The sequence below is a fragment of the Conger conger genome, chromosome 18 (genome assembly GCF_963514075.1).
Source record: "Conger conger chromosome 18, fConCon1.1, whole genome shotgun sequence".
Classification (NCBI taxonomy): Eukaryota; Metazoa; Chordata; class Actinopteri; order Anguilliformes; family Congridae; genus Conger; species Conger conger.
Window position 1 is genome coordinate 30,043,779 of NC_083777.1, and position 16,490 is coordinate 30,060,268.

The 16,490-nt window shown below is 46.6% G+C and overlaps 3 protein-coding genes across 5 annotated transcripts in view; 2 read left to right on the forward strand and 1 right to left on the reverse strand.

Moving 5' to 3' along the window:
• Nucleotides 1-714, forward strand: part of rrp12 (ribosomal RNA processing 12 homolog) — a 22,812-nt gene extending 22,098 nt beyond the window's left edge. The window contains exon 34 of the mRNA XM_061227838.1: nt 230-714. Within this exon, the coding sequence (XP_061083822.1) occupies nt 230-332 (103 nt within the window). The 3' untranslated portion in view covers nt 333-714. The remainder of the gene's footprint in view (nt 1-229) is intronic.
• Nucleotides 715-4,667: 3,953 nt separating this feature from the next.
• The window catches only part of znf488 (zinc finger protein 488), a 43,091-nt gene continuing 31,268 nt past the window's right edge, over nt 4,668-16,490 (forward strand). For 2 of the 3 annotated variants that reach the window (XM_061228749.1, XM_061228751.1), the window contains exon 1: nt 5,653-5,873. The gene's annotated coding sequence lies outside the window, so the exon portion shown is untranslated. Of the gene's footprint in view, nt 4,805-5,652; nt 5,874-16,490 lie in introns of those variants that run through there. The other variant, XM_061228752.1, reaches the window with a different exon arrangement.
• The window catches only part of antxr1d (ANTXR cell adhesion molecule 1d), a 32,869-nt gene continuing 24,790 nt past the window's right edge, over nt 8,412-16,490 (reverse strand). The window contains exons 15-18 of the mRNA XM_061228755.1: nt 15,955-16,053; nt 15,202-15,369; nt 13,892-13,972; nt 8,412-8,648 (exon numbers count right to left, since the gene is read on the reverse strand). Of these exons, the coding sequence (XP_061084739.1) occupies nt 8,412-8,648; nt 13,892-13,972; nt 15,202-15,369; nt 15,955-16,053 (585 nt within the window). The remainder of the gene's footprint in view (nt 8,649-13,891; nt 13,973-15,201; nt 15,370-15,954; nt 16,054-16,490) is intronic.

Here is a 16,490-nt window from a genome sequence, read left to right on the forward strand (position 1 = left end):
GTTGAAAAGCCAGGCTTTAGGCACAGTGTGTGTGTGTGTTTGGGCCCCAGGTCTGCTGACCCCCTAGTGTGTGTGTGTGTGTGTGTGTGTGTGTGTGTGTGTGTGTGTGTGTGTGTGTGTGTGTGTGTGTGTGTGTGTGTGTGTGTGTGTGTGTGTGTGTGTGTGTGTGTGTGTGTGTGTGTGTGTAAGCCACAGCTCTGTACTGACTGGTGTGTTGTGGTCTCTGCAGGAAGAAGGCCAAGCTCCAGGGCCAGTTTAAGGGCATGGTGAGGGGGGCGCAGAAGGGGGCTCGGCTGGGCAAGAGGATGCAGAAGAACAAGAGGAAAGCGTAACCCCCCCTCCCCGGCACACTCTTCCAGAGTGGAGAAGTGCCCCTGAGTGTGTGTTTGTGTGTGTGTGAGGATTAGCGCTGACAGGAAGACGCTCGGTTATGGTGTGTTCTGGGACATGGCCCCCCTCCAGAGTCAGGACACTCTCACACACACCCCTCCTCCCCAACCCCCCACCAGAAGGAGGGGTGTACTGTAACCCGAAAGGAGGAAGCCTGACTCACACCTGTGTGTGGGGCTGGTCAACCAAGCTGATGAATTTACTCACGGAAACTAGTCTGAGGATATTGCCAATGGTTTTGTAAAGCTGTTTAACATGGATTGTTCTATTTATGTATTGTGCAAAGGAAAGATCCAGTTCAGAAATAAAAGTTGCTGACAGAGATGTCCTGTGAGGAGTGTGTAAGAGTGATACCCTCCAGGCACTGATTTGGGGTCGCCTGCCTTGAACAATATACTTACACGCGCCAAGTCCGGTTAACACAGGAACTGTATTCATATTTATCTATGTGACCACTAGATGGCGCAATATGCATAGAAAACCTAAAACTCCAACATAGATCCAGTTTTGTAAAAGCGAATGTTTTAATTTGTTATTTTTTTATTTTTTATTTTAAGTTGTATTCATGTTTTGCAGTGTATCTATCTCTCATTGCTCTGTAGTTTAACGCAGTCTCTTTTATAGGGTGACTTGTTTCAGTCTCTTTGGAGTAATACACAGTTCACAGTCTTGTTCAGGGCGGCGGTTAATGAGGTGATTTGGGAGGATTCAGAGGTCTGTCTGAGGTCACCTGTGTCGGGTTACCCATTCTGCCCACACCAAGCTTCCTTCCTGTATTTCCCTGGTGGTTCTCCAAGGAGGGGGTTTGGGGTCTGGGGGTCTGGGATGTGGGGGTCATTCCACAGAGACTGGACTGTGTGACCCCCCCCACCCTGCCACCGTTCATCCCCACAATTGGGGTTCACAGGCCTCAAATTCCCATAATGCCTCCAGCATGGGTATAGCCCTGATGCTGGACTGTCAGTGTCATGCCACAGATGGGAGGTGTTTTAAATTCATGCACAATGCCCGTTTGTGATTAATATGTAATATAGCTCGTATAGCTAACCGCCTTCTTGTTCAGCATACACCTCTGTATATACCTACATCACACAACCTTCAACCTACACCTCCATTTTGGTTGCAGTTAACAGATCGGCATTTTGGGGGTATTTTGTAAGTACATAATTGTAGTGTATTTTTAGTGCCCATCCCTGCTGGTATCTGAATAGCATGTTCACTGAAAGCGGTGTCTATGATGAGTCTGTTCTGGGCAGATAATGGGTTTTGTGGAGCTCGTGGGAAATGAGCGGGGGGGGGGGGTGATTATTGCTCTGGGCTCTCGGAGGTCTTCTGAAGGCAGCATTCATGGGCAGTGGGCAGGGCTCCACGAGCAGACCTCCACTAAACAAACACCAGCCCCACCGCTGCTGCTGCTGGCCCACAGAAAGCCCCCATTGATGGGAGTCCACAAGGAGTCCTAAGTGTTCATTGTCCCACGCGGAGACCCCAGACGAAATCTTACGCGCCCTGTTCCGCTTCGGGTACGCTCTCTTTCGAAATTCCCGCAAAAAAAAATTGAAAAAATAAAATTCCTCCCCCTCCCAAGGGAATGCGTCCCAAATTTAATTTTATGTTCCCAGACTGCTCAGTGGCATTTTCTGTCCCCCCTCATCATTTAAAATGGCAGGAAATGTCATGGAAAGGCTGTGGCTTATATCGAGTGAAATGCGAAAGTATTCACATCGGCGCTACAACAAAGCGGTTTTTGCCAGAGCGGTGCACGATAAAGATCACTCGCGGGTCACCTCGAAATGCCACGGGAGAATAAATCTCGTCTCGCTGAACGTGTGCGCACTAACACCTCAAGGTATCGTTCCTCTTTTCTTTATATAAAAAAAACAAAACAACCTTTCGCTGGGAGACTTGGCAAATGCCACATGTAGACGGGAGACGTGTATACAGTAAGGTCACCGCTGACACCAAGGAGCCGCAAGGAACAGCCCAAGTCTCCAGGCAAGCTCCACCCTGAATCGCCCACAGCACTGCCATTCTCTGGGGCCTCAACCAGAAACAACACTAGTTTTAAACCGGAGGGGTCCAGACTCCAGTCCTGGGGGGGTCTCCTGGTTTTTCATGGGTTTCAATATTGAAACTGGTTGTTCAATATTATCCATAAAGCATGAGTGTGGTTGTAAGTCTTCGTTCTAGTCCAGCGCCTAAAAGACGTGGGATCTAAAACGTGTCCTTGGGGGACCAGCACACCGTGAAACTGAATTTGAGAAACCCTGATTAAGAGACTTTTGGCTGGTTTCACCTTCTTGGTCAGACATCGCCATGGATCGGAGGTCCAAGTTGGTCGATGACCTAGCTGTCCTTGTCCAGTAGAATGTCTTTTTTCACAAATGAAGTGCCAACCTCACAATGCTTCTTAGGTCTTTACTTACAACTATCCAACTATAACACTAATACTGTACTTCCTAGCACTTTTCTAACCAGGGCTCTGTTGTAAAATAGACCCTATATCTCACGGGGACTCTCTTGAGTACACAAAGGGACACGTTTAAAGAATAAAAACCTGAAACGGCGCTGAGCTTCCTGCAGTGTTGAGCTGGCCAGCGTTAGTCACGCCCATGTTATTCCTCCCACACTCTGACGCATGCCACTGCTCAGGCTGAACCCAGAGGACTCCGCAGGTCTGCCAGCCAAACGTTTACCCAGCGCCACCACAACGTTTACACAACGCCACCCGCTAATACAGGGGTCTCTCAGTGTCAGACTGAACCACACTTTTTTTTAGGGGGGCCGACTACTCGGAACTGGGTGTCAGAACTTGGCTGTGAAAGAGGACCGGCTATAAAGACTGCCCTTCTTCATATGCTGTTTAAATAATTTGTGACTAAACTGTTGCTACGCGTTCCTAATGTCGGAGTATGTAGGCCGACTCGTTTCTGTCCAAAACCATCTTTTAACCTACACAGAGGTAAAGGGTCATCTTTTTATTACCTTCAATAACATAGGAAGTGACGCTTCTTTTTTTCAGAAGGCAAAAGTTGTATTGCTGCCTTCTGCGTTCTGTCCCAACTGCTGAGGCAGAACCGTGGTGAGTGTGGTCAACATTTCCACTGTCATTTCTTCAAGTCTTCGACTCCACTCTACTCCTGTCCAGGTTTTCCAGATATTTCCAGAAATGTGGTTTTAAAGTTACTTCCTTCAGACCCTATTCTCCTCCTCTTCCTCACGGCAGGGATAAAGTTTGATAAGATATGAACTGGTGTGATCTGTCAGCGTTGTAACGCCAGGCCAGACTCCCCTCCCTGTACACATACGGACCGGAGCTGTATTCTGGGGAGGGAAAGAGTGCGCTGCCAGGTTTAAACTGGGGGTGCTTTGTGTACGGGCACGCTGAGGGAGATCCCCCCCTTCTAAAACAGATGCTTGTGCTACCATGTCCCTGCCCAACATCAGTACTGCCTGCCCAGAATGAGCTTCTCCCATCCACAGGAAATGGCCTCCTTCTATGCATTACATTACACTACATTATGTTAAATGACACTATGCTACATACATCAAACTACACTACATTTAATTACACATTACTTTGTAGTTATTAGCTGTGTTATTAGCTTAACAGTTGCTCTTATCCACATCCACTTACTAAAGCACAAATCGTGAGCGTTGGCCTCAGCCTGGTCAGGTCATTACACCAAAAACGGCAGAGAAGACCCATTTAAAATCATTAAGTGTAAAGTTAACCAAACCAACAATTAGGCTTGTAGACAAGGGAAAATACCAATATATTACAGCCAAGCTATCTTTCCATATTCTCTGAAAAGGACATCCAAATAGGAAGTGAGATAGCTAATACAGGTAATTGGGATGTTATGGCCTGACCATTACACAATTGCAATATGGAATGTTGGTGATTTATCAATTTAGGCCTTGCAAGTCTCTGTGAAAAAGAGCATCAGTAAAATGCCTGAAATCTAAATCAGAAAGTGTTCTCCAGTTAGACTTAAAGCAGTGTGACAGAAATGACGCTGTGAATTATGAATGTGACTGGGAACTGACGAACACTTGCGTGACCTGTGCGCAGAAACGAAGTCGTTCTGTCACGTCAAGGCCTGTGATGTGCGACGACATGGACATGACATTTGTTCGGAGAAATCCGTTGCGAAGTTGATGTTATGAAAACATTTAGTCAACGCGCTGTTAATAGACGATAACGTGCAGGCAGTTTGAGCAAACAGATGTGACGTTTAAGTGAAGGGGATCACTGCTGTGATTTTGAAACTGCAAGAGACACATTTCTGAGACATCTTCTCCACTCCATAGTGCCACTGTCGATTCATCTACTTGAATGACACATGAAACCGCGGCCATTTTAACTACGCTGCAAGCATATGTCAGAGGGAAGCTTGTCAAAAAACTGCCGGTAGGGTTTTTACCTGCAATTTCACTTGATTTTAGTTCAGAAGCATCTGTGTAAAAAGACTCTGATGTGATTTACCCAACAAAATACGATACTTAATTCGATACTTTCCTGAATAATAATTTTCTTTTTGTTCCCTAAGACGAGGGAAATCATAATGAGCCAAACCTGTATTGTGTTAAAATGTTAACAAGGATTATGAAAAAAGAACTCGAACACACCTGTTCAACAACCTCATTTGGAAGCTGTTGATTCACCTTAGTCTTGAATACATTTGAAGTTAAAATAGTTTGTGACCTCTTTCATGTAACCGTTATAAAACACAGTGTGAACATGGGTTTTATGTTCTTCAAGTCAAGCATTTTTATGGAATGTTTTGAATTCAATATAACGTCCTTTAACGGAACGTGGTTTACCCTTGATTCACATAAAATGTCATCATTGTAACCGACATTTTAATTTTGTAATACGTATGCAGTGAATGTACTGCTAACACAAATCTTATCTTATCTAAGTTATCTGTGGTAGGCAACATGTTATGATGTGGAAATTTGCCTGAGTATGTTGTCCAAATGTGTCGTATCTGTTGGCTGTTGTGATGACGCAACTGTTGGCTAGTTTTGGCGGTGAGATTTTCAAATAATCTCGTAAACTAGGCTAGTGAAGAAGCGAGCAAATGTAGGCATCCTAGGTACAAGAAAGCGAAATAAACATAAAACTGGATCTCAGAAGATAACCGAGAAGTCGAACCAGGAGAAAATTGTCGTCGTTGCCAAAGTCGGATGGCTTTCGCTTTTTAAAAAGCAGCGGCCAACCTGCGACTCAGCCATGTAAAAGCCCTGCTTGACGTTACATTATGCTATATCGATAGTTAGCTTCCCTGTTCAACTGCTGTCATTCAGGAACTGTTTTAAAGTTGAGATACCCCAACAAACACTGCTTATTGTGGAACACCGTTTTGTAAGCTCATCAACTGCCAAGCCAGAGCACTCAACGGCGCAGGAGAGACGGCCTACCTTCTATCGCTGAACTTGAAGCACAACCCAAGGCTCATTGGATGCCTTTCAAACGAGTGAGTATGCTATTATTATTCTTTGTTTGTTATCTGATGTTTCACATGTTCCTTGCTATGCTTTTGGCAACACAAATGTAAATTGTGCCATCATTTTTCAGATGGAGAACTAGTGTGTGTGTGTATGTGTGTGTGTGTGTGTGTGTGTGTGTGTGTGTGTGTGTGTGTGTGTGTGAGGGTGTTTTTAGTAAAATATTATGGTTTGCTATGAATAAGAAATTGGTTGTACTGTGTTTTGTTTTTTAAAGATCCCCACATTATTTGGTCTGACGTGTTGTGTTCGGTGACTATGTATTCGTGGTCCCTTCACTTGATTCAGTCAGTTTAACTTAAATAACTTGATACAAGGTGAAAATAAGTTACCTTTCACATACTTGAATGAGTAATAAATGAGAGAGAGAGAGAGAGAGCGAGAGAGAGAAAGAAACCAGAAACAAGAAACACAACAGAATTACCAAGAAAGCTTCAAACTTTAATAGTGCCATGAATGGAAGAAAGGACACTAAATAAGCTTCATCACACCTCCTGTCAACATTATAATAAAAGCAAACAATGTTGTCAATTTAGTATCTAAAGTCAGAGCTTTGCTGGAGAACATGATAGATACACCTCCAAAAAAGGTCTGCCTCAAAGAGACGAGACAACATTTTGGGTACAAGGAACTATTTCATACATAAAGTTTACATTAAATGCATTGCATCTGTTACTATGCCATTTGTCAAGTTTTCTCAAATTGAATCTTGCACCAAACCCAGAAACGGAGTTTGCTACTGCCAGAAATTCTTCAATGCAGTTTTTCTACTCCTCTGATAGCTTTGATTGCTTTCAATTTGCTAAAGAATTCATGAGTGCACAACCTGCTTTCAAACACTGGTTGCATCCAAAAATTGGTTGTGGAAGATTGATTGGCCTTAATCAATGTTTTGTTTTTCTATTTTTTCCAATCTGTCTACTCTGAAAAGTGTCTAGGGTAGGGTTTATCTTATGTAGTTGATTAACTTCAATTGTAATGTGCACAATGGCCATTTCAATTTTGACATTCATAAGTCAAATATATTCACACCTATGGAAATGCAGTTTATGAAATCAAAGAAACAGAACTGCAAACAATACAAGGTGTCTGGACAACAATGGAACATGAAACAAATGTATGTTATCTTCTGGCAGTATGTCCACTTCATATGTCTGGGCAGTGCTAAATAAAGCTTAACAATATCCACATTTTCAAAGGAAAATCAGACCAAACAACTTATCATTTGAAGAAGGTACTATCTGGTATAGAGACGCTAACTGAAATGTTAGCACTACGCACAGTGTCCTAGGTCTCAGTAAGACACCTTGTCATATTCAAGTACCTTCATCAAGACCAGGGATGTCCAATCTTATCTGAGAAGAGCTGGTGTGTCAGGTTTTTTCTATTTTTTTGTCCATCACCTTATTCTACTTATCAAGGACTTGATTGAATTGCTTTATTGAATCAGGTTGTCTGTGTGCTCGGCTAAACGAAACAAAAACCTGCACCCACTGGGCCCTTTCCGATTGGACACCCCTGGTGTTGACCGTGGGTTAATAAATTAGGTGCTCTAAACTGCCCTGCAGTTTTTAGTGTGTTTGCTGGCTTGTTTTCTTTAAAACCGCTTTATGGAATACGTTTATGATGTGGACATTAAGTATGCTTCCAGAGGCATTGGCCAGACTATGCTGGGTTTTAAAAGGGAGGTTAAAAAAGGATTAAAAGCTAAAAAAAAAAAAAAGAGGAAAAGTTAGCTGGACATTATACGGATACAGCATTCCTTGTGAGCGGGCAAAACGAATTCTACATTCCGTGACAAACGTTCCTTTGTCCATTCAAAAGCTCTCTGTCAAAAATGTACATCAAGTTCATTCATTTCATTCTCCTTTCAGCTAAACAAAAGTGGTTCTCGACACGTACCAAAAGCTTCCACGATCACAGCCAACTTGTTGCTTGAAGAGAAAAAAAAAAATCACAATCCACGTTTCTGTGGAGCTCACAATCACAATCTTTACAAAAACCAGCCTTGCATACTAGCAACAGTCGATAATCTTTCATAACTAGTTAAACATAACTAGTTTACAATCTTCACATAACTAGTTCGATACTCAAAGAATATAAAAAAAGAACACAATTTGAGTGAATCAGTTACTGGACTAGGCCATCTTAAATGCTGTAGAGGGGGAGTGGGTCAGCTTGCTAACAGCCCCAATTTTACAACTCGACCATACAAATGGGACTTTCTGCAAAATCTTGAACAAGGAAAAATTGTTCCATCTATCCTTGAATTGTTACAGATCTAATCAGAATTTATCCTCAACATTTTGTTGGATATTCAGTAGTTGCATTCTTTTAAAAACAATTAATCATCTTGCTGTCCAGCAACAAACCTCATAGCTCTTGGGAGCAACTATGGTATTCAATAAATATAATATGTCATGTATTTATTTATTTTGGTCATAGCTGTGATCTTTGGAACGTGTGCACGGCACTGTATTGGGGGGGTAGGGGTGGTTTGATTGTTCTCAGGGGCTGTTCTGTAGGGAGGGAGGGGGGCGAGAGGGCGGGGGTCCTGGGGGGCCGGGCGGGGTGCGAGCCGGGGGGGGCCCGGGGGGAGGGCGGCTCAGGGTGGTGGGGGGCTCTCTGCTGGGGGGCTCCATCAACGGTGTGTAGTCCGGCGGGGGGGGCTGGGGTTTGTGGGCATGAGGGGGGGGGGCCCTTGCCGATTCCTCTTTCACCCTGGTGAAGTTGATACACCGACCCTGTATGGACAGACAAGCACACAGTTAGGCAAATTCCACACAGACATTAGGAAGTATTTTTGGTCACTGTGTGGAATAGCTTGGCAGGACACTAACGGAGGCAGAAACACTGGGGTGTTTCAAGACCAGGCTTGATACAGTGCTAGATACTATTTAGCTTTTAGGCAAACTGAGCAGTTAAGTACCCTTTAGTGGTAGGAAAAGGCGAGCATTGCTGGGCTGAATGGCCTGTTCATCGTTATGTTACAATGGGTTAACACAACATACTTGTGCAGGAAGGAAGGAACAAGGAATTGTCTCCGTAACGACAGCCGTCATTCTTCCTTGTGAGCCCCCCCCCACCCACCCACCCACCCTCAACTCTCCCCCCACCCTGAAGAGGAACGCCCAGGAGATGCTCCCCAAAAGGGGACAGTACTTCACACGCCCCGATCCTCAGCTGTCACCCCCAATTCTGTCCTCGGAGATCAGCCTGAGACCAGGCCGGCCCCAGCGTGTGCGGTTAGGGGCGGGGGACGGGGGGGGGATGGTTTAAGGTGCTCCTCTTCCTTCCTCTTCATCATTGTAAACCTCCAGGAAGGGGGCCGGGGGTGTTCGTCACTGTCAGTGCGCGAGAACTTTTAGGAACCATTGTCAAAGCTTGTCGACCCAGGCTTCTACTCGAGGTCCGGCTCAACAAAGGATCGCCCGGCTCAGTTTTTACGCACCATTAGATGCGAAAAATGAAACTATCGCCACGAATGGTGCAGAGAACATCGACTTTTGTTCCGGAAACAGAAGCCTCAGATCGGGTTTGTTAGCTTTAAGATTGTGCTATGTGCTTTTGTTCGGTAAACAAAAGACGATACAAGACAATCCACAACAAAAAATTCATGACCCGGGTCGTTTTGTAAATTTCCAATGATATATTCAAATGAAGCCAACATGTTAGCTGTTCTGCGGAAACATCTTGATGTTAAATACAACATGGACTCAAACTTTGACTTATCAAAAGGAGCACATGTTAACATACTAATTCAAAAGTTGGGGTGCACAATATTAACATTCTGGGGCCGATATCGATAAATACCGTTTCTGCTCCGTTACCCCTTCTCTCTCCGTTTTTCTACTTTCTAGTCTTAAGAAAGTAAAAAAAAACGATAGGCTAATACAAATGGATGGTGGACTCGTTTTTTTTAAATATAGTTGTTGGCTCTGTCCACCTGGCTGTTTTTATACCTCCTAACCACAGCAAAATGGCAAGTTATGTTGTTGGAACGTAACCCCAAGCCTGTTCCCTATTCCTATACCACGGTCGACGGGGTGGTGCCCCTGAATCCTCTTGAATGTCCTTCCCGCCCAGTTCAGATGAGAGGGGCTGTCAGGACCTCCCCAGTTTGTGCCCTATAGTGCGAGTGTTCATCAGGGGAACAGATGGTGAGTTTACAGGACACAAGCCAGGCAGTGACGGAGCAGATTCCCTGCCTGTGTTCCCTGCGTGCGTGGGGCAGGGGGTGGGGGGGCCGAGTGACCGCTTCCTGTAACAGGCTTCCTGTGAAAACCAGCCTGATGCTGGCCCCTGGCGCTGTCCCGTTGGCCTGGTTTCAGGGGCGGTTGTGACGGGTCTAAACGGGAGACCCGACGCTGACGGGGCTCTCTGTGTAACGAGCCCCAGAAACACACAGCGCTAACACCGGGGGACCCCACCCAGGCCCAAAGGCAGGTGATATTAGAAACCCCAGAACTGTCCAGTTACCCGGTTGTAACTGCAACCTTGACAGGGTTTGCCATCGCTACCTGACCTGACCACCCAGCCTGGGGAGCACATTACCCAGAAGGCTCCTCTCTGCTGCTCCCCCCTCACACACACACACACACACACACACTTTAGACGTAAGCACCGACCGGCACACAGACTTGCAGCCAGCTGGGGACAATCCAGGGGGGTTAAGGCACCATATGGAACGGGGTCCCCCCCCCCTTCCTGCACCCACATCTGCATGGTATTCATGAGGCTCTGTTCTCATTGGGGCCATATGTTCCCTCTTGTGCGGGGCTGTTGTTGTGCTGCTCGCCAAATTGTTCCTTTCGCTGCACACGACCAGCGAGACAACTGGGGCGACCCCCCACCCCCACCCCGACCCGACTTTGCCAAATCAATCACGGCCCCCCTCTGCTCCTCCACAATGGTTCTGCCACAATAAAATGCCCCCCCCCCCAACCTCCCTTAGCTGTAAATGGGCTCATGTCTCTGTGGGGCGGGGCCCTTTCCTAAAACAGGCATTAAATCAGACCACCAAGTGTCTGCACTCCGCCCCGCCCACTGACCCTAAACCCCACACACGCCCCCCCCCCCCCCCCCCCCCCCAACACCACCACACCACCAAAAAAAGGAAATCAATGAAAACAATTTGGGAAAAAAATCATCCATTCATTTAGACTTGTAAATTATGCAAAGGAAAATCCCTGCAGTTACCAGAGCTCCCTCCTGCATTCCATTATGTCCCTGCGAGGAGGGAGAAATGGGGGTGGGGGGGGGGGGGGGGGGGGGGGAGACAACCCGACCAAACCAAAACATCTCCTTGAAAACACATCTTGAGATTGTTCTGTCCTTAAGGAAGAAGAGGGTCTTCAAAGGATCGCGTGGAGCACATGGACCCAGCGACGTAAAACCCTGCGTCCACAGTGGTTTTTTCTGCTGCCCGCTGAACGAGGGGCAGACAAAAGAATGACAAAGGGAGCTGCTTTGAGGAGGCTCTTCTTGGCCGACGGTTATCGCCGGCGTCATAAAGCCAGCCTGTCCCTGCTGCATGACGATGCGCTTAAGGTGCGCTCTACGCAAGGACCTCGTCGTCCCTACAGTGCCTTTCCTTACGTCCCTCTCCCAGGGGCCCTGTGTGTGGAGCCTCCAGACTGATCCAAACTCGTGTCGTTCAATAACGGCGGTAATGACCGGGGCTGTGGAACGTAAGATTGAACACTCTCGTTTTCCACACGAAGGATCGACGTGAGTCAGTTTCGCTCAGACTGGCGGGCCGGAATGAGAAAAACAGCTTGAGAGCTGATGAGTTCAGAGTATGTTTCTACTGGGTTGAGGGTATATTTATATCGAGTTGAGGGTGTATTTATATTGAGTTGAGGGTATATTTATTATCGAGTTAAGGGTATATTTCTATCAAGTTGGGGTTATATTTCTAAGCTGAGGCTATATTTTATTGAGTTGAGGTGCTATTTCTATTGAGTTGAGGGTTATACTTCTATGGAGTTGAGGGTGTTTCTCTGGCAGGTTGATGGAGAGCTAGAGGCCTGTTGACAGAGGTTGTGAATTGAAAAATGAAGGCAAGGTAAAGTGTGAATCATTCTTTTGATATTGAGTCTAGGAGCCCTGAACTGAAAAGGGCAGGAATGTAACGGTGGCCAGAGGCGCCGGGGGAAACAGCTTCTGTGCGATCAGCCCGAGATGCCTATAAAGGGTGCTCTTACTTATGGTACTTACATTGAGCTCCATAAAACCACAGAATGTGCACTTTAACCACATATTAATTTTTTGATAACAAATATTAAATTGTGGAGTAGAGGCAAATTTAAGAAGAAAATAGGTCTTTGTCCCAAATGTTATAGGACTCACTATATATTTCTACCTATATTTATACCAAATATAACATGATTACATATTTTATTTTAGTTTTTTGTTCAAAAGCTTTTTCAAATTATATTCTAACTGTCTTTGGCATTGTGAGAGAGTCCCATCACGCATTTCACCGAAACTTTGTAGACCTCAGCGACGGTGACTTTTCCGTGCACTATGGGAAATTGAGTTTGTCTTCAGTGACTACAGTCAGTGTGTGATGGTGTGATTTGATCTTAGGAGCAGCTGCCTTGTCAAGCAGGTTGTTGTACGCCTCACACACTGGGGGCTAATGGGCTGCGGAGAGCATAGTACATATTTTGGCTGTTTTTTGGGAGAATTTTTAAAACGACTGAAACCACGTTGCTGGATGAAAATGGAGGCGCTTTTCGGGAACAGCTGTGGGGGGTGCCTTTTAAGCCCTGCTGAGGGCTGCGCTGGTCCTGAGGGAAACAGCGGGCACATTGTGCCCCCCCCCCCCCCCCGGGCGCATTGTGCTGCAGGTGGGCACGGGGGGACACTGAGCCCCCTCACATCGCCGTGGAGACAGCGGGACCCAAAAAGGCCTTGCAGCTGTTTCCACGGCGATCCCAGTCCAAAGCGCTTGTGAACCCGGCGGGCGGCGGAATCGTCCTCTTCCCCCCGTCCCCCGTCCCCCCCACCCCAACCCCACCCACCCCACAACAGCCCCGCCATTATGGGGCCGAGGCAGGGAGCGTGAGGGGTGAATCAGACCCCTCTCTGTGCGTCCGAAACGCAGCCGCTACCCGCCGCTGTAGCCACGAGGCCTCCGTGAATACCGCCATTCAGGGCCTGGCAGATGCATCGCCATGGTAAACGCTGGAGCTATGAAATAACGCTGCGGGCAGAAAGGGCCGTCTATGTGGCGGGGTGGGGGGGAACGGCCGTTTTGGGGGGGGGGGGGAGGAGTCGGAGTCGGATCGTGGTGGAAAAAGCCAAGAGATTCCGGGAAAGTGTTCAGAAGCTCTTCATGTGCTTATCGGATCCACGTTCTCTGCCGCCTTGGGTCAGAGGTTCAGTATTCCTTGGAATTTTTTCCAGGAAAAATCGAGAAAAATCATACTCCTGCAGTTCTTATGAAAGCTGGAAAGCACCTCCAGCCCCCCGCCCATTTTATTTTACCTTGGTGAGGAAAGTTCGAACGGGTAACTTCAGGAACATTACTGACTCTTACTCTGCAACCTTAAATTACCCAGAGGCAATGGCATCACACATAATGCTGAAGTTAAAGGTTTGATCTGAATGAAATGATCACAGAAGCAAATCTAAGACATTAAACCCTTGGCATCTGTGGATTATTAAAGTTTCCTTTGACCAATCAAGAGGCTAAGAACCACAAAGTTAAAAAGGAAACATGCCAGGAGTGTTTCCACACAAACAACCTGGAGAAATCTCAATTTACTTTAGGCTTGCAAAACCATGCAATCTGGACATAATATTTGGTAGAGTTTGATGTCTACTTTTAGTACTATTTGACTGCACAATTAACTACAGCTCTTACAACATTTACCAAGATAATAATGGCTGATGCAACTATAGAGGGAAAAAATCTAACAAAAATCACATCTGTGATGAGATTTGCTGTCGATTTTTGATTGGAGGCGCTGTTGCTCACCTGGTCCCCAGGTAGTGGCCTCATGAGGGACACCTGGTCGTACCCTCGGCGAAACAGGGCCCAGAGGGCGTCCAGCTTGCCCTGCGTGGGAAAGGAGAACACACAAGCCTAAACAAGAAGCCATGTACTGTATCTCTAAACATAAGAAATGTATGTGCAAACACCTACAGTAAATCTTTTGAAAGATATAGCTTAGTTTCTTCATGTAATCATAATTTGCTCTTTGCGTCTGCACTGTAAGTGCAGTGGGCAGAGCTGGAACATCTAGAGGTCAGAAGTCCTGCCTTGTTTCTTCCAGCCATGCACTCAGCCAGCTGATTTCACTAATAGGTCTACCCCCTGGTTGGAAAATTGTGCTAATTGGCAAATCCAGGTCACTGGAACAGAATACTGGGGAGTACTTTTAATTTCTCACTCTGGATTTTACAGTATCCTGCACCTGCTATAGCTGTGTTCTGTACCTGGATAGGTGTGTGTTGTGGTGCGTTTACCTAGATGGGTTGTTTACCTGGATAGGTGTATGTTTACCTGGATGGGTGTGTTTTGTTGCGTTTACCTGTATGGGCGTGTGTTGACCTGTATAACTGTGTGTTGTAGTATGTTTACCTGGATGGTCGTGCGTTTTGGTATGTTTACCTGGATGGGCGTGCGTTTACCTAGATGGGTGTGTTGTGGTGTGCTTACCTGTATGAGTGTCTTTTGGTATGTTTACCTGGATGGGCGTGTGTTTTAGTGTGTTTACCTGGATAGGTGTGTTGTGGTGTGCTTACCTGTATAGGTGTGTTTTGGTATGTTTACCTGGATGGGCGTGCGTTTACCTAGATGGGTGTGTTGTGGTGTGCTTACCTGTATGAGTGTCTTTTGGTATGTTTACCTGGATGGGGGTGTGTTTTAGTGTGTTTGCCTGGATAGGTGTGTTGTGGTGTGTTTACCTGGATAGGCGTGTGTTTACCTGTATGGGCGTGTGTTTACCTGGATAGGTGTGTGTTTACCTGTATGGGCGTGTGTTTACCTGGATAGGTGTGTGTTTACCTGTATGGGCGTGGTTTACCTGGATAGGTGTGTATTTACCTGTATGGGAGTGTGTTTACCTGGATAGGTGTGTGTTTACCTGTATGGGCGTGTGTTTACCTGGATAGGTGTGTGTTTACCTGTATGGGCGTGTGTTTACCTGGATAGGTGTGTGTTTACCTGTATGGGCGTGTGTTTACCTGGATAGGTGTGTGTTTACCTGTATGGGCGTGGTTTACCTGGATAGGTGTGTATTTACCTGTATGGGAGTGTGTTTACCTGGATAGGTGTGTGTTTACCTGTATGGGCGTGTACCACCTCCTCTCTGCGTATGGCCTCCGGCTGCTGTGCTTCCTGGGTTTGGGCTCGTACGGCTCAAACTCCTGCTCCGGCATCTTCACCACCGCGTTTTTGGGCTTCTCCAGCTTGGCCCCCTCCTCTGTGGAGCCCTTCCCGCCCCAGCGCACCTGCGAGGTCACATGACCTCAGAATGAGTCCAGGCCCTCAACCCAAAAACTGCTCCAGGGGCTTTACCCCTGTTCTCTTGCCTAGCTCTCCCTACTCGCAGCTGTTCTCTCTTTTTCGAGTTAGCACACATTCATTTTCAGAAGCAAGTTGCTCCTCAAATGGGAGCACAGTAGAGCTCTGCTCTGCAAATATACCACACCATTTCCGAGACTTGGGGATGGAGAATTTCCTTGATTCAGCAGGCATCATATGCCACATGCCAATCTAACGTTTGCTTACTTTTTACGCACACGTATGCACACACATAAACCATACATACGTGGTTCTACATGCGTTCTGCCTGCATTATTGCATTACATTATTATTGGCATTTTGGCAGACGCTCTTATCCAGAGCGACGTACAGTTGATTAGACTAAGCAGGAGACAATCCTCCCCTCGAGCAATGCAGGGTTAAGGGCCTTGCTCAAGGGGCCAACAGCTGTGCGGATCTTATTGCGGCTATACCGGGGATTGAACCACCGACCTTGTGGGTCCCAGGCATGCACCTTAACCACTACGCTACAGGCCGCCCGTGTACGTTACCTCCATCCTTTTGATGCCCCCGACTCCTCGCCCACCGTAGTACGATGCGTCCACTGTGGGCCACTTCTTTTTGGGCATCCCGTCCTCATCGTCTGACTCCTGGCCAAGGACACACACGCAGCCAATCAGCACTTACTGCCTGGGCACTTACAGCCAATCAGCACTTACTGCCTGGGCACTTACAGCCAATCAGCACTTACTGCCTGGGGAGCTGCTCACCTGGCTTGTAGGTTAGAATCCGTGCTGCTTGCAACCATCTTAAAACCACCACTTATGCAGGAAATGCCTAGAGGGAAGGCCTAACCTAGAACACACTTTGCCATGCTGCTAAGTGTTGACTGGACTGCCTTTGGGTTATTTAGTACAAAAACGATTTCTCATGCTACAGTCGGACCTGGCTCGGACAAAACCTAGCTTGTTCTCAAGGTCTCCAGGTGGCAAGTCCGTGGTGAAACAATGCAGAATGGACGCTGTAGCAGCTCAAATACAAGTGGCTACAAAAAAACGCACACAACCGATTTGAGGCGGCCATTGAC